The sequence below is a fragment of the Odocoileus virginianus genome, chromosome 15 (genome assembly GCF_023699985.2).
Source record: "Odocoileus virginianus isolate 20LAN1187 ecotype Illinois chromosome 15, Ovbor_1.2, whole genome shotgun sequence".
NCBI lineage: Eukaryota > Metazoa > Chordata > Mammalia > Artiodactyla > Cervidae > Odocoileus > Odocoileus virginianus.
This window is the reverse complement of record NC_069688.1, coordinates 50208670-50234581: the sequence shown is the minus strand read 5'-3', so window position 1 is coordinate 50234581 and position 25912 is coordinate 50208670. Positions and strand designations below refer to the sequence as shown.

Sequence of the window (25912 nt, the reverse complement as noted above, 5' to 3'; positions counted from 1 at the left end):
ACTATATTGTATACATGAAATTAATATAGTATTATAAATCAACTGTACTTCAGTTATAAATATATATATTTCCAGAAAAAATCCATCATGAAGTGATTAATAGACTCAAGTAATTATTTAAAATGCATTTATTGTCAGTTAAATCCAAAGTGAAAATTTGGGTTTGGGGCACAAAATGATTGATGGTGGTCTAAAGGTACAAATTTCCAGTTATAAAATAAATGAGCTATAGTGATGTAATGTACACTATGGTAATTATATTTAATAATACTGTATTGAATATTTGAAAGTTATAGATCTTACAAGTTCTCATCACAAGAAAAATAATTTATGACTGTGTGAAAATTGATGATAACAAGATTTACTATAGTCATTTCACAACATATATAAATGTAGAATCATTATGTTTTATACCTGAAACTACTATATGTCAGTGTTTCTCCAAAAAACAAAAAGAGAAGTTGTTTGGTATCAACTAATATAGCAAAACTGTTGTTAGTTTTTCAGTTATTTAAGTGCAGGCAACCTAAGCAGTAATCTACCTCCAGCTACTATTTTTGACAAACTTTTAGAAAGGAAATTTATTTTGAACTTTGTTACTCAAATACTGTTTTAAGAATGTCTCATAGTAGTTTTAAATTTCTTCCTCAAAATAAATTTATTTCATTAAATGTTTGTCTTTAAATGATTTTATCTTTAACATTTAGGATGAAAATGTTATTTAAACTGTAGGAATTCTAGCATTTAAAATATCATCTAATTAATTGAATAGCTATTGAAAAAACCAAGTTAATACATATTTCAGTTTATTGTTTAATCTTCTCATATAAATCAGCACAATATTTTGTTGTTAACGCTTTTGTCATTTCAAAATAATCATGCCAGAAGATGTCTATAGCTCATGCTGTCCTGTCTGACTCTTTGTGACACAATAGTCTGTAGCCTGCAAGGCTCCTCCGTCCATTGGATTTTCTAGGCAAGAATATTGGAATGGGTTGCCATTTCCTCCTCCAGGGGATCTTCCTGTCCCGGGGATCGAAGCCATATCTTCTGCATTATAGGTGGATTCTGAGTCACTGGGGAAGTCCTAGAAGATGTCTCTTAAGTTTTCAACTGTTGGCTTTTTTTTTTAATTCAAATAGTTTTATTATACAAATATAACCTATTAATCTGAAGTCACCTTAGATTTGTTGTGCTTATTTATAATATATATATGTATATTTACACATCTAGTTATTTATTTGCATTCCAAAAGTGTATAAAATTTAAAAACACTAAGGTATCTCTTTCTAAGTAAGGTCAAAATTATTATTATTTTTAAATTACTTTGACTATAAAGAATTCACTATAAATGAATCTGGTTTAAGAAAGCTCACTCCTGACAATTGTTTGTATTAAGTAGAAGAGAAGTATTTGATTGTATGATCCTGTGATGACTTATACTTTAAACACTGTGCCGTTCTTTTTATGTTGACAGGTTGATAAAGAGCAATATACTTTTCAGTGGATATAGTCCTAGCCTCGTGAATACTGATCTGAGTGGTGGTAGAGGGATAAATATGAGTGACAGGCTTAAGTACTGGGCTTAAAAACGGTTAATTTTTCCCACCCTTCACATTGGAATGATGAAAGCATAGGTAGTGGAAACCACAGCAGGCCACTTGGTGCCGTTGACTTAAGTTCAAACAGCAGTGGAAGTGTTTAGCCCTTTGGGAAGTTTTGTGACTGAACAAGAATGCTGGAGTTATTTTGATAAGGGAGCAGCAGTGTAGCCAGAAGCCTGATCATCCCTGAGCTCTGAAACAGGCCAAGGATAAAGAGCTGAAGCGTTTGCTCTTCCAGATGAACAAAGATAAATTCATCTAGCAAAATAAACTCAGTATTTTGGTCAGTTTGCAACGAAATGGTGAAAGAATTGAACTGTGTATTTTAAACCTTGGCATAAAGACCTATGGGAAAATAGTTCAGCATCTCCAATTCTGACTCAATTTTTGCTGTAAAGTTAGAAATTGAGCAGAAAATGAATGCACAGACATATTTAACAATTCCACACGATATGTTGTAAATCCAAAATGAAAACTGAAACTACATGAAGAAGGAGACCAAAACTCTCCCTTAGGAGTGCTTGCTTATTAAATTTGAAGCCACAGTTTTCTTAGCATTCCTGCTCAATATACTTAGTAGTGTTAAAAATCAAGGTCTTGTTGATTTGAGATTTTTTTTCCCCCCTGTAATTTCCATTCTTGAGGTTATAGTGTTCTTCTAAGTGTTCGAGGGAGAATTTAATCTATGAGTTCTTGTGCTCGAAGAACCAATTCATGGAGAAAGACATACTGACTACATTATGTAGTCTTTTACTGAATTTGACTTTGTAAAATGTATCTTTCTCTGGGATTAGTTTGTGCTTTTCATTAGACGTTGTGTTACTGTAGACAGCTAACAAAAAATCTGCATTGGTATATAGCTTCTCAAATTCTAGAAATTTCAATTTTAGTAGATTTAGGACCACTGATTTTGGGAAAAACATTTAGATGAAAGCATCACCAACAATGAGCAGTTTGCTTTTCTTGGTGTAATTGAACAAATAATGGTTATACTGTATTCAGATATTAAGACTATAATTTTCTGTCACACTAAATCACAGGACACTTGCTTTGCTGTGTTTGGTGCCTAGTAAACATTTGCCTGTTGTTTTGTGAAAATTTTCTCTATTTGATTTCCTTTCGGAGATTCAAGGAAATTGAATTTTTTCTGACTGAGAGTTGTTGTAGAACTGAGGTCAAGGGAAAAATTTTATATAGGTCGTTACTATACCTGCATAGAGGTCATGTCTGTGGTAACAAACATAGGGTCATTGGTTTTGTAAGAAGTTTTACTTGTCTCTTCTCTTAGGGGCTGTCTCATGCCGTGGCTAAGAGATTAGTGGCTTCTACTCCAAAAAACTACCCATAAAAAGGAGTATTTTGTATTGTCTTCTATTAAATGTTAAGGGATGTTTGTGCTGATAGTTCACTACTGGTCATGAATCCTTAGCGTTGGAAGTGGATATTTTTTTTAGACACTTGAAGCATCAACTAAGTGTTACAGATTGAATGTTTATGGCAAAGGAAATGTGCTGAAGTTATAAATATGACAGAATGAGAAGTCAAGAAGGTATAGCATACCAAATTCTATAGGATTGTATCAGTTTCTAAAGTAGTCCACTTGATGGTGATAATTGTACATGCTATTTATGAATTATGCATTATATGTAACCACTTTTCTTTCATGTTCTTATTTAATCTTAACTCTGAGAGATAAATATCATTCTAATAACCATTTTGAAGCAGGGGGTAACAAATTCTGAGAGGTCAAATTACATGACTAGTGTCTGAAGTCCTTATCCTAGTACATCATGTTGCCTGCCAAACTAAGCTTAAATGCATGTAACTAGTATTTAAATATATATACATCTTTAAGCAAGCATGCTATGGTGTATTTGATCAGTTCACAGAGAATGGATTTAGGCTGTCAAGTTGTTTTGAATGTTTTCAATGGACAGCAAGGTTGGGATTTTAAAAACCTAAATCCTTAATTAGGTAATCCATGAGTGATCACTCTCTCAGGCACCAATCTCTTCCTACCTTTGAGACTGAAGCTCTTTATCTTCAAACCAGGATTTATTTTCAACTGTTGAAAAGATTAAAAGAAAAAAAAAAAAAACCACCCAACAGACATTTTTCAGAAAGTTTGTTAGTACCAAATTTAGGACCTTATACATAACTGGAATTCATTATGTATTTGTTGAATTGAATAAGCTTATGTTCTCTACCTCTAATTAAGAGACTTCTAACCACATAAGTCATTTAAAAAATCTGGCACTGAATCTGCTAACTTTAAAAGTCCTTTTACTATTAAACCATGTGAGGCATGATATATGCTTTGCTGTTTTTTAAATCATGCTAATTATGCCATATTTTTCTATGGTTATTGTAGATTCATACATAAATGCGCCTTAGTAGGGGTAGGCAGACATTTAATGGCAAGATAGTGACTATTGTAGGCTTTGGATCACAGCATCCCTAAAGCAACTACATATCTCTGCTAAACAGTAGTCATAGGCAGTAGAGAAATGAGTGATGTGACTGTGAGGTAGTTAAACTTTATTTCCAAAAATAGAGCCAGATTTTGCCCTTGGCTATAGCTATTCTGTAAGAAAATATTCATTAGTATGATCCTAACTTGATTAGAGGAAACTGGAATGGCATGCATGTACACTGAAACTATGAAAATGATATGATTAGTCTATGTTTATATTATTGGCATTATATTTAAGCACTTAGGTGATTGCATTATCATATATAAATTATAAGGAATAATTGCAGATGGTAAATTTTTACTTATATATATATTTATATAAGTATTTTATAAATATAAACATTTAATATTATGTAAATATTATTTATCTTTATATTTACTTAAATGGTAAATTTTTACTTATATTTATTCAATTTAAAAACTATTATTGTTGTTATTTCTTATCCCAGGGAGATTCTGTACAAGCTGTTGATGATTCACCATTCTCAGATTCTGTTACCTTGGAACAGACTACAAGTAACATTGGTGGATCCAGTGGTCGAGTTAGTCTGTGGATGCAGTGGGTGCTCCCCAAAATTACTGTAAAGCTCTTTGCTCCAGATCCTGACAATAAAGGCATAGGTATAGGGTTACTTTTCTACTCTACAGATAAAATATTAAACACTGTTTTTAGAAGAAATTGGAGACCTTGTTTTATTTAATCATTGTCATTTAAATCAAACATCATTAGATCTAATTCAAGTGGTTTCTATTAGCACTACTAACGTGGTGCCTGCTGCTGCTGCTGTTACCTCAGTTCTTTCTTGTTTGTGTTAAAATTCACTTCAAAAGCCATGAGGTAATTTCTTTTTTTTTTTTATTGTGGTAAAAGTCACCAATATAAAACATATTATTTTAACTGTATTTGTACTTTAGTGATCATATCACTGAAAATATTGCAGAGATTGTTGCCTGATGCTAGATGTAACAATACATTAACTGGTATTTCCCTTATTTTGAAATAAGTATCCTATCTTAATTTTGATGCATATATTAATATTAATTTTGCTGGTTATTGTGGACTTTTATGTGGTTAATGAACGGAAACTCAGTCCCTCTGTACATGTCAAGGATATATATGGCAACAATAAATGTAAAATTGAAAGTTTTTATGTTGATTGTGAGCCCTGTACTAATTTAGTATTTGTTTCCTTTTGCAGAACTTTGTATGGTCAGCGAACTAGAAGATCTCAGTGCTTCAATAGATGTCCAGGATGTGTACACTAAAGTGAAATGTAAAATAGAAAGTTTCAATATTGATCACTATAGAAGCAAGTAAGTAATGAATAATGAATATGGGAAAAACTATTTTCTTTGACCAAAGTCTATAAAATAAATTTTATATTTTAATTTGATTAGTTATTTTAAAGAATATTGTAGATATTCCCAAAGATGGTTCTTAACAGATATATTAGTTAATTTTACTTAGTATCATTCATATATGGAATATAACAAAGTTTTATTTTATAAGAGGGCAAATCTGTTCATAAATATCTACCTTGTCACATTAAATGAAATAAGCTGCTTTTACTAACCACTTCACAGTTTGTTGTGCATGTTGTATATTTGCGAAGATGCCTGGGAAACAGCTCATGGCTTTGATTTTTGCTGTGTACTTCTCACCCACTCCCTACATCATTATAGAAGTGGAGCAGCTTCTCGTGTTCCTTACAGCTTTGAGGACTTAAGTCACAGAGGCCTAATGTACCTGTGGCATTAATAGATGTTCCTATAACCATATTTTTCCTTCCTAAGAAATTTCTACCAAAAGGAGATTATAAATAAGTATCATTTGTTTATAATAATGAATGATGGTAGTAAAAAAATAAAATTTTAGATACTTTCATAAAGATATATATAACAATTTATCATCAAGTTTTCCCAAATGAAAATACAGATGCCTTTTGGGCTTTTTTGCTTTATAACAGTACCCTGGAATGTTTTTTTTAATAATTGAAATATGATTCGTATACTGTAAAACTCACATATAGTTTTTAAAAACTGTTTTCTAAACAGCATCATATTTTCATTTTCACAGTATTTTGGCAAAGAAACAGCCTTAAAGTCCTTTTTTTTCCCTAGATTCATATATATTCATCAACAATTAAGTGTCTTCAGAAGTACACGTTTTTTCTGTACCTTTATTGATGCATTATATACTCTAAAAACCGAAGTCTTTTTAACGAGATTTCTAATTCTATATTAAAAGCCTTTGAGTTTTTATTATTTATTATATATATCACTCATGTAAATAACTCTCAACTCTGTCAAAGCCAAAAATTCTATCAAAATTGTGATGGTCAGAATATTTTGCTGGGTGTATATTAAGACCTGTTATAATAGTATTATTTTACCAAGTATATGATAATTGTTTTTGTTGGGGTAACAGTGAATCAGTGATCGATTTTTGATAATGGGGTGGTTCAGTTCCTTTTGAATGGTATATCTCCGTATCAAAATGATCCTAGCAAATATATGTGAATTTTATTTTATTGCTGAAATAATTTCTTGCTTATGTGAATATTACAATTTATGTTATAGATCATCAATGATTTTGCTGTTAATTTTATGTAAGTTTTAAATATTTAGTTTATTCATTCTTTTAATCAAAATGTTTATTAAAGTGTATATTATATTCCAAGCACTATACTAAGCACTAGGGATATAGTGTTGAACAGAAATAAACATACACCACACCCTTATGGACCTTAGAGTCGCATGTGCTCGTGTGTAAGTTGCTCAGTCATGTCTGACTCTTTGCGACACCTCGACCTGTAGTCTGCCAGACTCCTCTGTCCGTGGGATTCTCCAGGCAAGAATACTGGAGTCTAAGCCACCAGGGGAGCCCAGAGTCACATGAATGAGATAGAAAAATAACCTTGGTAAATACATAATTTACTATTAAGACAGATGCTCTCTGCAGAACTACCAGGGTGTGGTGCTAATGTGAATTGTTCTATTGATTGCTTTGTCAGTTTCACGTTTTAGTTCAGTGTAGTACTGCTTACATCATAACTACTTGAAATAGTTATATATGCTCAATTTCTTAACTCAGAAAAATTGAAGAGAACAGATAAGGTGAACTTATGTTTTCCAGGCCAGGGGAAGGTTGGCAGTCAGGACATTTTGAAGGAGTATTTCTACAGTGCAAAGAAAAACCTGTGGTGAGACTCATTTAGTAATTATGACTTTTTAAACATATATTATAAACTGTTTATCTTTGTTCTTTCATGCAGTGGGACTAATGGTTACAAGAATTAGAGATCAGTAAATTGTTTTTGACCTATTCTTCCAACATTACATAACAAAGTAAAACTATTCCTTTAAGTTGCTTGTGTTTTGTAACTATTTTCCTGTTATACCAATTAAGTAAATTTTTAATAAGATCAAGGTAGGATTGCTTTTATTAATATACTGTGTCATTAATGTATTAGTATGTTGACCATCTAGAAGTTTTTCCTATTCATAAGTAAGTTCATGTTGGATTGTCCTTTATTGTAAATTAAAAGTAGTCATTTACACTTAAGGCAACAATATTTTGTTTACTTTCATTAACAATGCTTTTGCAGAAGATGATGCAGACAGAGGCCATACCTAGCAGTGGCTCAAACCTAAACCTTTGCAGACTTGAGCAAAATTGAAACTGTCCAGATTTTTTTTTTTTTGCTTACGGCTTTTATTGCTTTTTGTCTTTTCACCTTCTTTGCTCCTGTCCATCACCTCAAGCCTTGGGGAAGAGTGTTGGTCTCTGGGGCAATGTGGAGGTGTCTTCCTTTCCTGTACTGACAAGCTGAACAGACGCACCTTGTTGGTTCGACCCATCAGCAAGCAGGACCCTTTCAGTAATTGCTCTGGCTTCTTTCCTTCTGTAAGAACTCATTTTAAAATTATGCTACAGAACTCCCATTAACAGGAACCCAGAGAAGGAATGGAACTATCCATAGAGTCAACTCTTGATTTTTATCTTCCTCTGTATCATTCACTTTGTAAATGAACTATTCAGTTCAGTTGCTATTATGTATTCTTAAATCATAGGCTGTTTTCACTGTAATCCAGTTTGTTTCTGGGGTACTTGAATATGCTGTTTGTCATTCTGGTTTACTGAATATAAACTAATTTTATCATCATCATTGGAAAATCAAAGTGGGATGTTATGTACATTTGTTAAGTTGTACACATACTGACTGATCAAGAGTTGACCATACTGCTTTCGTCATTCCTTTTATGATTCTTCCTTGCACTGCTTTTTCCCCCTATTATTATGCCGTTTCCTTCTCAGAACTAACTCCAAGTGCCTTATTTATTTGGTGCCTCTTAAATCTGGACAAGGTTGTACATCTGTCAATTACTAAATGAAAGAAGAACACTAGACTGTATACCAGTGGGTTTTAGAAGTTTAGAACTTTTTTTTCCCCTGGTGGTACAAAATATCTGAATATGTCATTAAACTAGTTCTTTTAAATGGTATTTTTAAGTCAATAAAAATACATGTAAATTTTAAATATTAAGAGTAGATTTTCACAATGCTAATAGAAATCCTCTTACGAAACTATTAAATGAGCAAACGTTATTAAATATTTTCTCAGCATCTGAAAACTAGTATTTATTTCCCCCTTTTTTTTAGCTTAGACGGAATTAAGACATATGCCTTTAAAAATAAAGTGTAAAAATTAGCCAAATATTTTAAATAATTGTGTTCTTAGATTTAATGTTTAACACTGTCATTGCATAGCAAATACTAGTTTCTGATTTGATTTTTGAATTTTTTCTAGACTAGTCTGGATAAAAATTATCCCTAAATGTGGCCTTTGTATCAATGGACGTTATGTTTAGATTTATTTTCTTCTCTTTAAATGTTCATTAGCATCCATGAGAAACTTTCTTAACAATTTTAACATGTATTCATGAAAGAAAACCAAAATTATTGTTAGTGCGTTTTAGAATTTTATCAATTTTTCTAAATTTTGAATTTTCTTAACATTTGAATAACTATCGTTGGTCCTTCATTTTAAGTAGTATAAAATGTTATTACTGTATGAAAAGTAATACTTATATTGTCTCAATTCCAGCTAGTATTCATTCATTCTTTAAGTTTTTTCCTTCATCTTAATAGTGCAGTTAGGAATGTAGCACTTCAACATACTTTCTCTCATGGGTATTTACCTTTTAAGAATACCTATAGTCAACATGTTTCAAAATATCTTTACCAAATCAAAATATTTATACTTTCAAACACCTTTTATACTATTTCCAGGATTCAAATGTTGCCATTAATTAAGATTTGAGGTGGGTTATCTAGATTAGTGGTTGGTTCTACCCCTCCACACTCTTAATTCCCAGTTGAGACACCTAGAGACAGTGTTGCTGTGGCCTCTTCCGTTGTGGCCAACAACAGCACCCTTGTCCATCTACAGTTGCCTGCAGTTCAGCATCATAGTGATAAGGTTTCAATCACTTTTTCTTGTTTTACCGTATTTCCTTTTGTTTTGAGTGTAGAAAGCCAAAAGAGAGGGAAATAAGATAAAATGCAGTGAGAACGTTGGACAAAGTAAAAAATGTTCTGAGGGCAGGACAGTTATATGAAAAGTGATTATATTGCATATCTATTTAATGCTTACTTTCCCAGCTTTTTTTAATGGTCAAAAAATTGATTTTGAGATACTTTTGTAAAGGTAAATTTTATCTTGCCTTTCTTCACTATAAAATCCAAATTTAAAACAAAATTAACAGAGCACTGAGTTTCATACTATTTTCTTCTCATTGTGTGATAGGCAACAAAATGAGAGGCAGAAAATAGAAGTAGGAGAGGTTTACTGATGGTGGAATATCCTGGGCTCTGACACATTGTTGCTTTGCTCCTTCTCACTTTTTTCTTGTTTATGTGAATCTATTTCCTTCTTTTTCATTCTTCCTCAGTTCACTTCCTCTCTTAAATCACTCTTTGAACTCCAGTAACTAAACATCTTCATCAAGCCTTGGGAAGAGGGGTTGTATTTTGAGTAATTATATTTTGATTAATTTGCAAAATAGAATTTTATGGACATTAATTGGTTTAGGAAAACTTTTCTCAAAAATATCCTTTTCATATGTTGAGAAAATCAAATTACATGTTTTACTTTACCTTTAAAAGTATGGTCTTTTACTATAATTTTATAGTGTTCAATTTGAATATAAGCTTATTGGAAAAGTTTTGTCAAAAGTACTGAAGTTGTTTTGATATAGTTTTCAGTCTCAATCAGATGTTTATATCTCTTAATATGGTATTAAACCCAGGGAATATGAGTTGAAAGAGAGTTGTTAGGTAGATTTTATAAACAATATGATAGTCCCCGAAAATGGGCAAGTTCTAAAAGAAAGATATTTTTGTCTTGTGATACAGTTTTCTCTTTATATGCATTAAATGGTTAATTCAGTTATCAAAGTGTGATATCAGTGATGCTCTTCTTATGGGCTCTTCATATACATTAGTGAGATTACAGAGGAAAAACTATTTTTAAAAATGTTAAGTCAAGTGAAGTCAATCAGCTTTTCAGGTTGTTGATCGCAAATGAAAACACAAACATGGTTATTTAAATTTTGCTTTCATAAATAAACCCTGTCTGACCCAAATTATGACAGCATATTGCTACTCTTAATGAAAAGTTATCAAGAACGAAAAGATAAATTTATATATGATCTGTTCCAAATTCTGAATATTGTAGAAAATGTAGAAATTATAGAAACAGACACAAAGAGGTTAATTACCTCTCTCAAGATCTAGAACTACAACCCAGGATTCCTAACCTGAGTTCAGTCATTCTGAGTCTTAGAGGCTTTTGCCTTGTCTAGAGAATTGTGCTCGTCAAGAAGTGTGTTTTTATTTTTTTATTTAACATCTGATCAATCATGGGATAAAAAAACATGGACATAACAAAAGATTATAGTACCAACCTAGATTGTTTTCTGCTTTCAAATTCTTTTTTTTTTTCTTTGAATAAAATATGTATTGTGATTTCCTCTTTCTGGAACAGACAACTGCAAAGCTTCTAGATGGCTCTCATCAGCAGCATGGATTTCTGTCTTTAACATACACAAAAGCTGTAACAAAAAATGTTCGCCACAAGTTAACATCAAGAAATGAGCGAAGAAGTTTTCATAAGTTATCTGAAGGTTTAACAGATGGTTCCCCTCATTTTCTTCATGAAATACTTCTTTCAGCACAAGCCTTTGATATTGTCCTTTGTTTTCCTTTACTTAATGCGATTGCAAGTATATTTCAAGCAAAAGTGCCAAGGACCCAAAAAGAGAAAAGAAAATCTCCTGGTCAGCCCATGAGGACCCATACATTGACTTCACGCAATTTACCTTTGATTTATATCAACACAAGTGTAATCAGAATTTTTGTTCCGAAAACAGAAGAAATGCAGCCAAGTATTGAAGGTATTCTCTTCAGAATTTTTTTTTCCAGTCTTTCTTTAAATAACTTTTAAATATTGTGTATGTTTCTGACTCTGCTGATTACTAGAATAAGAGATGTTTTTCTTTACGTCTTTTGTTGATAAAGCTTATACATTCTATCATTTCTTTTATTGAACTCCAATATTGTGTTCTATATACCTAAGATAACTAAAAATTGCTTTAAAAAATTAGCCAACACTCCACATACTGCATTAATGGCATAAATTATATTGGCAATCTTGTGTAGCCATTCCCACTTCCTATCTCCAAAATGTTTTCATCACCCCAAACAGTAACTCTGTACCTTACAGACTGAAGAATAACTCCCCCTTGCTTACTTTCTGTCTCTGTGAATTTGCCTGTTGTAGGTATTTCATATGAGTTGAATCAGAAAATATTTGTCCTTTTGTGTCTGGCTTATTTCACTTAGCATAATGTTTTCAGGGTCCATTTGTGTTGTATAGCATGTATCATAATTTCATTTATTTTTATGGCAGAATAGTATCTATTGTATGGATATACCCCATTTTTTTAATCCATTAATCTATCAGACATTTGGATTGTTCCTACTATTGGGTTGGATATTGTGAGTAATGCTGCTATATACAATTGTCTGTTCAAGCTCATATTTGATTCTTTTGGATATGTACCTCAAGGTTCAATTGCTGGCTTATATGGCAGTTCTTTGTTGAGAATTCTATGATCTTGATTAACGACCAATCTGCTTTGAAGCTCTTTTGACGAGCGCAGGATTTGTAGTATTTTCTGATTGATAGTGTTGTGCACGCATAGTTGAGTCAACAGGAAGCGCGAAGGGAGTTCCCTCTTAGTAAAGGTCGTGGAACCTGTGTGCAAGCACCTTCACAATAGACAGAGGTCAGGAGTTTCATTGGTTGACCCTAGCCTCATTTTACTGTCATACTCAGTGGTGGTTTATCAAAACAGGTTCTGTGTTTCATTGATTTGTATAGATGTCCAAAAGGATACTCATCTGGCTGTTTGAGAAAAGGGAGGGAAAGGAAAAGCTTTATCTCCTTTGTGTGTATATTTGTTTTGTTTGTTGGCTTATTGTTTTATGAACATTTAGTTAAGTTTTATAATGAATACTGTATATCACACAGTTTTGTTGATACTGCTTTAAATTTCCCATTTCCTTGCTATAACTAGGAAAATCTTCAATTGGTTGTAATTATAGAATATTTCTAGACTCTTTCTAGTTTATTTTTCAAGCTCCTTTGTTCTTTTTTGGTGCTGCTTGTGGTGGGATTTTTAAGGTATGATTTCAAAATTCTGACCCTGAAGTACCTGCTAAGCATGTAACCTTGAATAAGAGCATATGAGGTGGAAGTTAGGGATGGGATCTTGCTGCTACAGTCATCTTTGGAAAATACTGTCTGCCACATTTCTCTGTGGACTTTTGGTTAATTTTGATCCTTTGCTTCTATGAACACTTTGTGTAATAAACACCTTTTGCTGGTATTTTTCATGACTTGGGTGAGTATATATAGAATAAATTTCTAGCAAAAAGATTGCTAGATCAAAGGGTATCTACCTTAAAAATATTAAGGGATGTCAAAATGCCCTTCTATAAATTGCCTGACCAGTTTATACTGTTTCCTTGCTGTCATTGTAATAGAGTCCTGTCACACTTTTTGGTCTTTTGTCAGTCTCATTAATGCAAAGTATACTTTTTTCCTAAAGAGTTGCTCGTCTGTTCTTAGTCATTTATTAAGAACTCTGTGTGTGAAACCTGTTGTTTGACCTGCATTGTATTGCACATATCTTTTCTTTTTTTTTTTTTTTTGCCATTTGCCTCTGTGTGTGTGTCTGTGTGTACACCTGTATTTATATCAGCATGGATATCTTTGCTTATACCTATTCTCATATCTGTATCTGAGATACTATGAATTGCCAAAACATGTGCCTATCCACAATATATATATATATATATATATATATATATATATATATATATATATAAAATAAATGTTTGTCAAAAATTCCATTGTCTTGACATATTATATTAGATTTTTGGGGCACTTTATCTTTCTTCATTACTAATCTCATTCAAATGATCATAATATTTTTAATCAGATTAATTAAACTGAATGTAAATTATGTCTTATTGAGTGTGATAGCATACTGCAATGTTGCTATTTCATACTTCTTAGCAGAAACTATAAAACTATCTCCAAGCAGTTTGTGTCTGTCTGTCAGAGATTATTGGCAAACTGGATGCAACTGTATTTCCCATTAATGTACATAATAACTGGGTTATATATTATTGAACCTTCTTTGTGTCTTCAGCTGAAAATACGGCAAAAACTAATAGTACCTTTTGTTGATAGCTTTATGTGAGGTTTTCATTATAGTTGTGGCTTTATAAAAGTTTAACATTGCAGTGGCAAGTTGAAATACCTTTGAGACTTTAGATGTTTTATTATATAGAGTTTATACTGAGAATCTTAAAGGAAAATTGAAGTCTCTAAAATGTTTCTGTTTCATATTGAATTGAAAAATCTTAGTTATGAAAAACAGCCTGATATTGTCTGACAATTTCATGAAAATTCTGCTCTTTTAAGCTTTTGGTTACTTAATCAAGCTCATAATTTCAGATTTGTTCTTAGCCTTTTCATTTTCAATACGTACTCTCTTGCCTCAAGAAAAGATAAAATCTTTCAGATGTATGTTTCAATTTACATGAAATGTACAAGTTTCTAATAGTTCATCTGTAAAATTCAGTTAATAATAAGAAAAATATATTTAACATTCTAATATTTAAAGAAGTTATATTAAAGTCTGGTTTTCGACTTGAATACTGCTTGCTTTATTGCGCAATTATTATCAAGATTCTGAATCTACAGGTGTTTGACTTCCAGCTTAAGCTATTTTTTTCATAACAGAGGGCTGTTTTTTGGATCTGGTATGAGTCTTCTGGAGTGAGTAGTTCCTCATGAGGCTAAATTTTTAAACATACGGTTAAAGCAAAGAAGGAAGGCATTCATTTTCATGTTGAAAATGCTTCTAGAGGGAACATTTCCTCATTTGGTCTGACTATTAAATACAGGTGAAATAAACCAAAAAAGGGAAGCTTGTTTTGTTTTGTTTTTTCCCCCCAGCTATCAAGTAACTAAAGACATGACTCAAGGCACTTTCTTATATAAATACCTGTTTTTACTAGTTTTCTTATATCTCCAGATACATTTTGATAAGCTGAATACTTTCTGTAATAAAATTGATTATTTTAATTTAGTTCATGAATGATATTTAAATGCTTTTTATTATTACTATATAACTTCGTAGTCAGTTTAATCTAGTGAGAATACTTTTGGCTCTAACAGAAAAAGAATTCTGTTCTTGGATCTGGCTTTGTATGTAACACCAAGGACGTCATTTTTCTTCCATATGTACCTCATTTACTGCAGTGTTTTGTTACATTTTAGACTTTCATATGGTGGGTAATATCTGTAGCCTGGAAGAACAGTTAGTAAGTACACTAATCGCACTTTTGTGGTATGGTCTATTCTCCAGGCTTACTGTTTATTGATTTAATTGATGCCTTCTGCTTAATCAGAGGTTTTACCCACATGAAACTGTTTGATAAGCCTGACATAAAATGTAGGATCTGTGAAATGTAAACAGTTTTCATAGTATAAGGACCTATAATCAAGCCAGACCTCTAGTCATTTGAAAATAGTGCAGCTTCATGAGAAGTAGTTTTCAATTTGATCTTTTTTGCTGTGGACATTTTAAAATATCATCTGTGTTGTAGCATTCACATGCTGATATTTATTATGATAGACCATCTCTTTCTTCCCCCTTTGTTGTCTTTCCCCATCCCCTGCCATTTTGCCTCTCCCTTATATACATCTTATTCTGGTTCCTTCCTTTCCTTGCTGAATATCTTTCTTCTTATTTTGTCTGATTTTCCTAATTCTGACTTTCTTTTTTAGACTAATCTAAGTCAGACCATACCAAGTGTTTTGTCGAAGCAGCTGGAAATAATCTCTTAGTTTTTGCATTCTTTGGGCACCACAGTTTGGGAAATATGGATTGTATGCCTTTGTAGGCATGTTCTGTTCAGGATATTCCTGAGGTCTTGCAGCCAGTCCTGTTCTGTTCCATTGTGGCAGATGATAGTTCTTTGAAAGAAATTATGAATTTTACTATATGTTTTCTTCAAAACCCAGAAAATTTTATGTTGTTAACAATTTTTAAACAATTTTGAACAGCTACTGCAGTAGACTCATCTGTGGGGAAAGAGGAAATAAAATTTAATGTAAATTAATTAGGGCATCCAAAAATGCTCTTTACTCCAAATAATTTTTTAAAAAGACATTGAATTAGCCAATGGCTTATAGAATTGTTTAGCTTTGTAACATGGGAACATGTGATAAATTTTTTTTTAATTCAGTTTAAAGAATCATAATTAATATACCCTTTTACCTTTTCTTGTTTTCTGAGAATGCTTACCTTAGTTTTAGGTTCCATTGGGAAATAAGACTTTTACACAGCTGTGAAATTACTATTTCTCAAGCATTTCCACAGTAGAAATCATTAACATAAAAAAATGCCTAGAATAGCAAGTTGAAATGTCCTTATATATTAATCAGTTACTTGGGTTTTTTCTTTATTTACTGTTGCAGCCACTCAGCTGACATGTTACAGCTTAAAGTGCTTTTGTGTGTTCGTATGTATATGTGTGTTATATTAGTACAATTATGTAAATTCAAACAACTGTGAGAATTTGTTACTGACTTTCTGATATCCTTTAATGTATTTGTAAACAACAGTACAGTGTTGAAAACCCAGGGTTGAAAATCACTTGAGAGAAAAATGTAGTAGTATCACATCATGAAATTAGATAAATATACTACTTCAGTATTACTTACATATAATTAATATCACATGTTTTCATGTTGGGTGAATTTTTCCATTGCCATTTTCAATTGTCTGTGCAGAGAACTACTTATTGGGATATAAACAAAACAGTGGACAGAGCGTTAAATATTTTTATTTTAAGCAAATTTTTTCATGTCCTCATTTATGGTCTTAATGTGTGTCTATCCCATTCTTCAAAAATTTCTCCTTTATATGAAGTTGCACACAGATCTACTGTTTCCTCATGAATCTATTTTTTTCGTTACAGTTAATCAGACAGCAAAGGAAGATACCATGGTTCTGAAGATTGGCTCTGTCGCTATGGCTCCCCAGGCTGACAATCCCCTTGGCAGATCTGTCCTCAGGAAAGATATTTACCAGTAAGTTAATTTTCTTATGTCCAATTTTGCAACAGTTTCATACTGCAAAGAAATACACTGATCAATAAAACTTGCTTAGTGCGGCCTGCAAAAATACTTTTCATTCAGGATCTTTTGATATTTAAAACCAGGTTTTTCTGATTTTCTTCAGTTGTGGGTTTTTAAATTCATTCAGACAAATCAAGTATTTCTGTGAAGTGTTGATGAATAACAGAATGTAAGTACCAAGTCACCATAAAACTGAAGAAGCACAGTTTGGAAAATTTTAGCAGACTTTAAATTTGACCAAATCTCTAATCACATGAGAAAATGAGGTCTTCTCTAGAACTACCACATCTTAGTGTAGTCATATTGTATCACACTGAAGCATTTTCTTAATTTAACTATAAGCCATTATTTGAAATTTAGGACTGTGCATGTCATATGGATCAAAGCTGTAAAGAAAAGCAAACTTCTAAGGAGAAATTTCACAGTAAACACTTTCTGTGAAAATGCCATGCTCTGGATTTTGTCACTGAGTATTTGCAAACCACACCAAGCATATACAGACAACTAAACTGGTGAACACATGTAATCAGCATGATAAAAATAATATATCATTCGTACTGAAGTTGGCACAGCTGCCAAACACAAAAGTACAGTTGCAAATAATACCAAGTGAGAAAAGTCACAGAAATACAGATGAACAAGTGTCTTATTTTTCCTGCCGGTCTGTTTTTCAGATGTTATATTCTCTTACTCTTACAAGAATTACATTTCTACTGTTCTCCAGTAAATGTTACTGCTAGGAAAGATTGTAATTTTTATAATGCATTTACCACCCTAGAGGGTGAAAGCTATTTTTACTTTAAGTGGACCTATGGATTTTGTTTTCTCAATTTTTTCTGTTATTAAGTTTGATTTTTTTTTTTTTTTGCCTTTGAATTCTATATCTTGCTTACTTTCTTGTATTACTTTTTTTCTGGCAGCTTATAGTAGGCTTTAGGAATCATCTAATCTAGTTTCCTTTTTTATAGATAGGAAACTGAGGAGCCCAAAGAATCATTGTCCCTAGTCAAGTAATGACAGAGCCAAGATCACCACTCATGCTTTGACTTCCTCAGTATCTAGAGAAAGGATTACAGTAGAATCCTTTGTGGGTGAAAGCAATTTAATTTTCTAACATTTGGAAATGCTATCAGGTATATTTATCTTTTCTTTTCCACTTCAGAAGTAAGTGGTCCTCAAAGAGTTTTCTACTTTACTTTTGGTGAAAGAAATATGTTTCTTATTAAAAGACCCTGTCACCATCAATAAAGTGAGCCACTAAAGGTATTATACTTCCTCTCCTCCTCTACCCATTCTCCTTTCTGGCTCTCCGGCCGTCATTTATGAAGATGTGACTCTCCTCTTCCTGATTCATCGTTTCCTCCCCTTTGTCCTTCTTGAACATTTTTTCCCTTCAGTCTCTCTCCTTACTTCTTGATTTTCTTTTTTAGACCTAACCTTTCATTCCCTTTCTGTATTTTTCTTCATTCTTTACCTGTTTTCTCTTTTCACATATTTTCTTTCTTTTCTTTATTTTCTGCCTTCGTTCCCTATATCTCACTTCCTTCCCTGTGCACTATGTTAATAGTCTGACTTATTTTATGGCATATAGAATTATAATGCCAAAAAGTAAATTAAGTTTAAAATGCACATTATCTCTTTAGATCTTCAGTGCCTCACATCCTGCCTCACAGAAAGTATGTAAAAATATGTACACAGAAAGTATATAATGGCTATTTTATGTTTCTAGAATAAATGCCCTTATTTTCTTTTTCTAATTGACAAAACCAAGGCACACAGAATTTTTATGTATTTTTCCAAAAGCATATGCTTCAGTGGCAGAGCATTTCAGAATCTATCTTAGAATCCTCTTCAGTTATTTTTAAATTCATCCTTTAGTCCCTCCCCTGATTATGTGATTTAGCAATTTCATTCTCCTGCTCCCTTCCCATATGTTTTTACTTCCTCTTTCTTTTAATCTGCCTTTTGTGTTTCTTCTGTCTAGTTTTTTCTAACTTCTTTAATGTGATAAATGGCTTCTGTAAAAAACCCCACAGCTAATACAGTTCATAATCAAAAACTGGGTGCTCTCCCCTTAATATCAGGAGCAAGACTTCACTTCTATGTAGCATTGTATTAGAGGTTGAAGCCAGGGAAGTTAGGCAGGAAAATGAAATAAAAAGCATCCAGATGGTAAGAAAGAAAAAAACTGTATCTTTTTGTGATGACATGAGCTTATATATGGAAAATCCTAAGGCATTATCTGGGAAACTTTTGGGCAAATAAACTAGTTCAAGAAAGTTGCAAGATTTAAAAAAAAAAATCAGTATATCGTTAACCCTTGAGCAATAGGTTCAAAATATGTGGATTTTTTCCAGTAGTAAATACATTACCACACAGCTCATGGTTGGTTGAATCTGAGATACAGAACCATGGATGTGGAGGGCTGACTAATGGACTTGGGTGTCTCTGGATTTTGGTATTCCCAGCGGGTCTTAAAATCAGTCCTGAACACCAAGAAACAACTATGTAAATATCAGTTCACAATAGCAATAAGCAAAGAACTATCCAAAAGTGAAAGTAAGAAAACTGTGCCCTTCATAATATCATCAAAAAGAATTAAATCCTTACAAATAAATTTACCAGAAGAATCAGAAAACTTATACTCTGAAAACTACAGAACATTGTTGAAAGAAACTAGAGAAGATCTAAATACACAGAATTAGAGCCCAAGTACATTTATCTAAACACTTAATATTGTTAGATGTCAATACTTCTCAAACTGATCTGCAGATTCAATATGATCCACATCAAAATTCCAGCTAGCTTCTTTGTAGAAATTGGCAAAGTTTCTAAAATCTATAAGGAAATAATTCATATGGAATTTCAGGGGACTCCAAATAGCCAAAACAGTCTTCAAAAACAACTAAGTTGAAGGACTCTCACTGCTAGATTTCAAAACGTATGACAAAACAACAGTAATCAAGCTAGTGGAGTACTGGTATGAAAATAGGATACCTAGACCAATGAACAGAATTGAGAGTCGAGAAATAAACCATCTACCACATTTACTGTCAGTTGGTTTTTGATAAAGGAGCCAAGACAACTCAGTGGTAAAGAATACTTTTTTCAACAAATGGTCCTTAGATATCTGAATATCCACATGAAGTTGGATTCTTACCTAACACTGTGTACAAAAATTAAGCCAAAAGGATCAGAAATGTAAAATTGAGCTAAAATTCTGAAACTAAGAGTAAATCTCTGTGACCTTTGATTAGATAATAGTTTCTTTAAAATGACATCAAAAGCATAAGGGAAAAAAGAAAAAAGATAAAATGAACTCTACCAAAATTATAAATTTCCATGGTTCAAAGGACTCTGTCAAGAATGTGATAATCCACAGAATGGGAGAGAATATATAAAGAACTCTTAGATGGGAGAAGGCGAGGGTGGGATGTTCTGAGAGAATAGCATTGAAACAAGTATACTATGAAGGGTGAAACAGATCACCAGCCCAGGTTGGATGCATGAGACAAGTGCTCAGGGCTGGTGCACTGGGAAGACCCAGAGGGATGGGATGGAGAGGGAGGTGGGAGGGGGGATCGGGATGGGGAACACATGTAAATCCATGGCTGATTCATGTCAATGTATGGCAAAAACCACTACAATATTGTAAAGTAACTAGCCTCCAACTAATAAAAACAAATGGGAAAAAAAAAAACTCTTATAGCTCAATAATTGAAGGATAGTACAATTTAAAAATGAGCAGTGTACTTGAATATATATCCAAAGAATATATAAACATGGCTAATAAGCACATATAAAGATGTTCAGCCTATTTAGTTTTAAGGGAAATTCAAGTCAAAATGGCATCCACTAGCATGCTTATAATCAAAAAGGCAACACAGGTGGAAAAATTGGAACCCTGGTATATTTCTAGGGGAAATGTAAAATGGTGCAGTTACTGTGAAAAACTATTTGGCAGTTCCTTATAAGGTTAAACATAGAGTTACCATGTGATGCAGGAAGTTAACTCCTGTGTAGGTACTGAAGAGAATTGAGATATATGTCCATCACAAAAGCATGCACACCAGTTTCATAGCAGCACTATTCATAATAACTAACACATCAGGACTACTCAAAGGTTCATCACCTGATGAATGGCTAAACATAATGTGTTATGCCCATAAAATAGAATATTATTTTGCCATGGAAAGGGGTGAAGTACATGCTATATCATGGATCAATCTTCACAACATGCAAAATGAAGAAGCCAAGCATCTAAAAGTCACATATTTTATGATTCCATCTATATGAAATTTCTAGAGTAGACAAATACATACAGATCAAAATTTAGAATAGTGTTAGCTAGGAGGGGAAAAAGAATAACTGCTAATGGGTATAGGACTTTTTTTTGCGGGGGGGAGATGATAGCAATCTTCTAGTATCAGTTGGTAGTGATGTACAGTGAGTGATATATAATGAGTAAAAGAGTATGCAAACTAAAACACTGAATTGTACACTTCAAAAAGATAAAATTTATGGGATGCCAATTATATCTTAATAAAACTAATTTAAGAAAAAAAAATTGATGTCACAGAAAGGTCCAGAGGACTTACATTTCAGAGAGAAAAACACCTTTTCTAGGTGAGTGGACACTGGGTGCTCTTTTCAGCTCTGAAATTATTTGCCTTGTCTGGCTACGAGCAGAGAGATTTTGTTGTGGGAAGGAGAAATGAAGGGACATTTATGTCATGTAGGCTGAAGTGATGTATTGGAATCTGGAGGAGCCTCAAACATACAGAAAGTTCTCTGTGGTGCTTTTTATGTGTGTCAAATGCAGAAGGGGAGCCGGCAAGAAGAAATTGACTTTCTCAAAGTTTCACATTCCTTAAAAGTCAGAGCCACGCTAGAGATGCACTGTTCAATACAGTAGCCACTGACTACATGTGGCTATTCTGCTTTTGAAATGTGGTAATCCAAATTGAAATATTCTATAAGTATACAAAATACAGAGGATTTTGACAAATTAATGTAAACTAAAATATCTCAGTAATAATCTTTATATCAAGTATATATATATTGCAATGATCATATTTTAGATATATTGAGTTAAATATATTATTACAACTATTTCCACTATTTTTTTAAATCCTTTTTTCAGTGTGACCACCAGCATTTTTTAATTTAGATTGGTGGCTCTGATTATGGTTTGTATTATATTTCTATTGAACAGTGCAACACTGTAGGGAGGTCCATATGAAATACAGGACATGTCACCCTTGAGACATTTGAAATGGAAGGTGAATTAAGTTTAGTTGGAGTTGCAAACCAACCCCAAAGACCAGACAGAAATGATCCATTCCTTATCCATGCTGCCTTATGGGAAAAAATATGCCTTCTCTGGGCGAAAATAACATTGACTTATATTTCCATAGTCTTTATACGTGGTATCTGATATGTTTTAAAAAAAAGAAAAAAGATACCAAAAAATCAGGAAGATTTGACCCATTATTAGGAGAAAATTTAGCTAGTAGAAAAAGACCCACAATGACTGAGATTTGAAGTAAGTAGAAGTTTGAAATAATTCTTATTAATACTATAAAGAAATATGTTGAAAAGATGGAAGATTTCATAGACATGAGCTCTATTTAAAGTAAATTCCAAAACTGAATAATATAGTATCTGAAATTAAGAACTCCTTGGATAGCCCTAATACCAGATGGACAAAGTAAAAGAAAGGATTAGTAGACTTGGAGATAGTTTCAGACAAAGTATCCAAATTGAAGCACAGAGAGAGAGGAGGGAAGGGATAGAAAAGAAAAAAGAGCATGAAAGAGAATAAAAGGGAAACCATGTGGAATAGTCAGATGGTCTAAGATATGTGTAAAGAGAGTACAAGAAGTAAAAGAAAGTAGAAGAAAGATTGAATGGAATAAAAGGAAGAATTAAAGAGATAGACCTTGTGACTCCTCCAAATTTATCAAGAATCGTTAACCAGCAGACCCAAGAAGGCTATCCTCAATCCAAGCAAAAATAAATGCAAAGAAAACTACACTTAGAAGCATGTTCAAATGACTGAAAATCAAAGAGACTAGATAAAGAGACCCTCCGTGATGGACTGAGACAGGATGCTGAGCAAGAAGAGAGAGAATGCAAGATGTCTTTCTCTCCCAACAGGTTTCAAGGCCTAACACAGATCGCAGGAGAGATGAGATGCCTTTGTCTTTTGTGAAGTTTGAGAAAATCTTAAATTCAGCTAGTAAAATGTATATACATAGATAAAAGCACATGTTACCTTTGAAGGAAACAGTAATACTGAAATAATCAAAGATCTTAAATTTGAAGATGAGAAAACCCGTAGTGGCCATGGTGTCAGGCTTCAAATACTTGGCCTATTTGTGTCATTCTTTCTGAAGCTAAGAACAGAGCTAGAATGATTAAATCATTGGATATGATAATGACACTAACTGCAGCTCAATGTTATTAAGATCTTTCAAATTATATAAGTCTAATAATGAATGGGACTTCCCTGGTGACTCAGTATAGAATCTGCCTGCAGTGCAGGAGACCCGGGGACTGTTTGTTCACAAGCCATTAGCAACCCACTCCAGTACTCTTGCCTAGAAAATCCCATGAACAGGGGAGCCTGGTAGGCTACAGTCCATGGGGTCACAAAGAATCAGACAGGACTGAGCGACTAAACTTTCATATTCACTTTTCATTATCTAATAAATGTTTTATTAGGAGCCTACTGTGCATCAGGCACTATTCTAAGTATTGAGTATAAATCAGTGTGGAAAACAAAACTCCCTGCTACTAAATTTAATGAAGGAGAGAGACAGTTGTTTGGTTTCTAAGTCATGTGTGACTGTTGTACCACCAGGGAAGCCCAGAGAGACAGTTAAAAATAAATAAATATGCAGGTATATTAACTATAAGAAGTGCTTATTGAGGCAATCTAACAAGGAAGAAGATAGGAAGTAGGAAACTAGAGGTGGACAGCATGGCCTAATCAGAGGACATCTCACTGAGAAAGCACGAGACCCTGAAATAGTGTACTGGAGAAGCCAGAGGCAGCTCTAGCAGTGTGTGCTTGGGGACATGCTAGGCTGTGAAGTGAGAGGCATATGGGGGAGCCTCCTAGGCCATTGTGAGGGCTTTGGCTGTAATGTTGAGTGAGATGTAGTTGTGGAGGGAAATAGTTCACACATGCACAGTTTTTAAATACTTACTTTTATTGTTTTCCAAGTATCAGCCTACTAAAAGAAACAAAGAGCTCACCAGCAGGGCATAAAGATATACAAAAGAGGTGAAATCTGTATTCAAAAACAGAGTCAAGTTCAAAGAAGCCAATGGGAGTTTGATATTTGTCTCTAAAGAAGTTATGTTAAGGATTATTTCTATTATTTGAGTCAAATATATGTGTGATATGGAATTCTTTTGATTATTAAGGAGTTGATTTTTTCATCAAATGAGAAACCCTCAGGGTTTGAGCAAAGAAGTGGTGTGATTCAGTTTATGTTTAGACACATAATTCAGGCCAACATGTGAAGGTTAGACTGTAGCCAGGGAAGGGCAAGGTTCTCTGACTATTGCAGTAATCTTGGCAGGACATTATGGTGGTTTGGCCCTTGGTTGTGGCTGTGGAGGTGGTGCAAAGTGGTCAGATTTTGGAAATACTTTATTTAGAGGTAGAGCCAAAAGAATTTGCAAATGGATTACACATGGGGTTTGAGACAGAAGATAAGGATAATTCAGTTGTATGGCATAAGCAACTAGATGGATAAAATTAACCAAGGGAAGGAAAACTGAGGGAGAATTTACTTCGGGAGGCTGGGCGGGTGGAGATCAAGAATTTATTGTTGAAAATGTTAACTGTCTCAGAGTGTTCTAAGCTACCCAACTGCTGACATAGCGAAGACTGATCAACTACGTGAAAGGTTTAGAGGGAGTTATGATTTATGTAGTTAGACCAGTGCTTCTTAAATTTAATGTCCATATAGATTACTTGGAGATCTTGTTAAAATGTGGGTTTTGACTTGAGAGGTATTGAATGAGGCTTGAAATTTGACATTTCTATCAAGGATGATTGGAGAAGACACTGATACTACCTCATGCTAATGTGCTGCTTCAAGGACCACAGCTTGTGGTCCAACAATTTCTGAAAGTTTTTAACAAAGAGGATTTTTAAAAAAAATACAGATTTAAGAAACATTAATCATTTTAATGCTAAAAATTCAAACATTATGAAAAGTGATACCACAAAAGCTGAGTATCCTCCACTCCATGCTTTCCTACCCATTCCCTAACGGAATCACTCAGTGGAATCTGTTTTAAATTTCATAATTTATATAAACTTTCAGTTATAGTGTAAAGTAGAACTTCTATTAAGTTACTAACACCCTATATGAATTCATACTTTATTATTCTTCTTAAGCATCTGATCCACTAGAAAACAGCAGAACATACATGTTATTTATTCAGTGTTCAAGCCGAACTTTGTATAGTCTTGAGCCACTTTCTTAACTGTCTATGCTCTTTACCTGCTTCCTCCTGGCCTACGGATCTACCTAGCTTGCAACTGCTTTTTCCTGGACAAGCCAATCTCCCAGTTTCCTTTCAACTCAATCTGAGATTTTATTTATTTATTTATTTTTAATTGAAGGATAATCGCTCCACAGCACTGTATTGGTTTCTGCCGTACATCAGCATGCATTGGCCACAGGTATACATGTGTCCCCTCCCTCTTGACCCTCGCCCCCGCCTGCCGCCCCACCCCAGCCCTCTAGGTTATTGCAGAGCCCTGGTTTGAGGTCCCGGAGTCACACAGCAGATTCCATGGGCTGTCTCTTTTACATAAGGTGGTGTATATGTTTCCACATTACCCTCTACTTTGCCCCTACCCCCTTGTCCACGGATCTGTTGTCTATGTCTGCATCTCCATTGCTGCCCTTCTAATAGGTTTATCAGTACCAATGAGATTTTCTTATTCTCTGTGATGTTCAACCATATCCCTGACTTAACACAAAAGTTCTGAATCACACACAATCTGGCCTAACATTAAGATT

At 33.4% G+C, this 25912-nt stretch overlaps 1 protein-coding gene across 11 annotated transcripts in view; it reads left to right on the top strand.

The window, feature by feature from the left end:
• Window positions 1-25912, top strand: part of VPS13B (vacuolar protein sorting 13 homolog B) — a 780541-nt gene that overhangs the window by 408977 nt on the left and 345652 nt on the right. For 6 of the 11 annotated variants that reach the window (XM_070477337.1, XM_070477338.1, XM_020914637.2 and 3 more), the window contains 5 exons: window positions 4527-4698; window positions 5277-5391; window positions 7843-7984; window positions 11127-11535; window positions 16703-16814. In XM_070477337.1, the coding sequence (XP_070333438.1) occupies window positions 4527-4698; window positions 5277-5391; window positions 7843-7984; window positions 11127-11535; window positions 16703-16814 (950 nt within the window). Of the gene's footprint in view, window positions 1-4526; window positions 4699-5276; window positions 5392-7213; window positions 7281-7842; window positions 7985-11126; window positions 11536-16702; window positions 16815-25912 lie in introns of those variants that run through there. The other 5 variants (XM_020914641.2, XM_070477339.1, XM_070477344.1 and 2 more) reach the window with 3 other exon arrangements.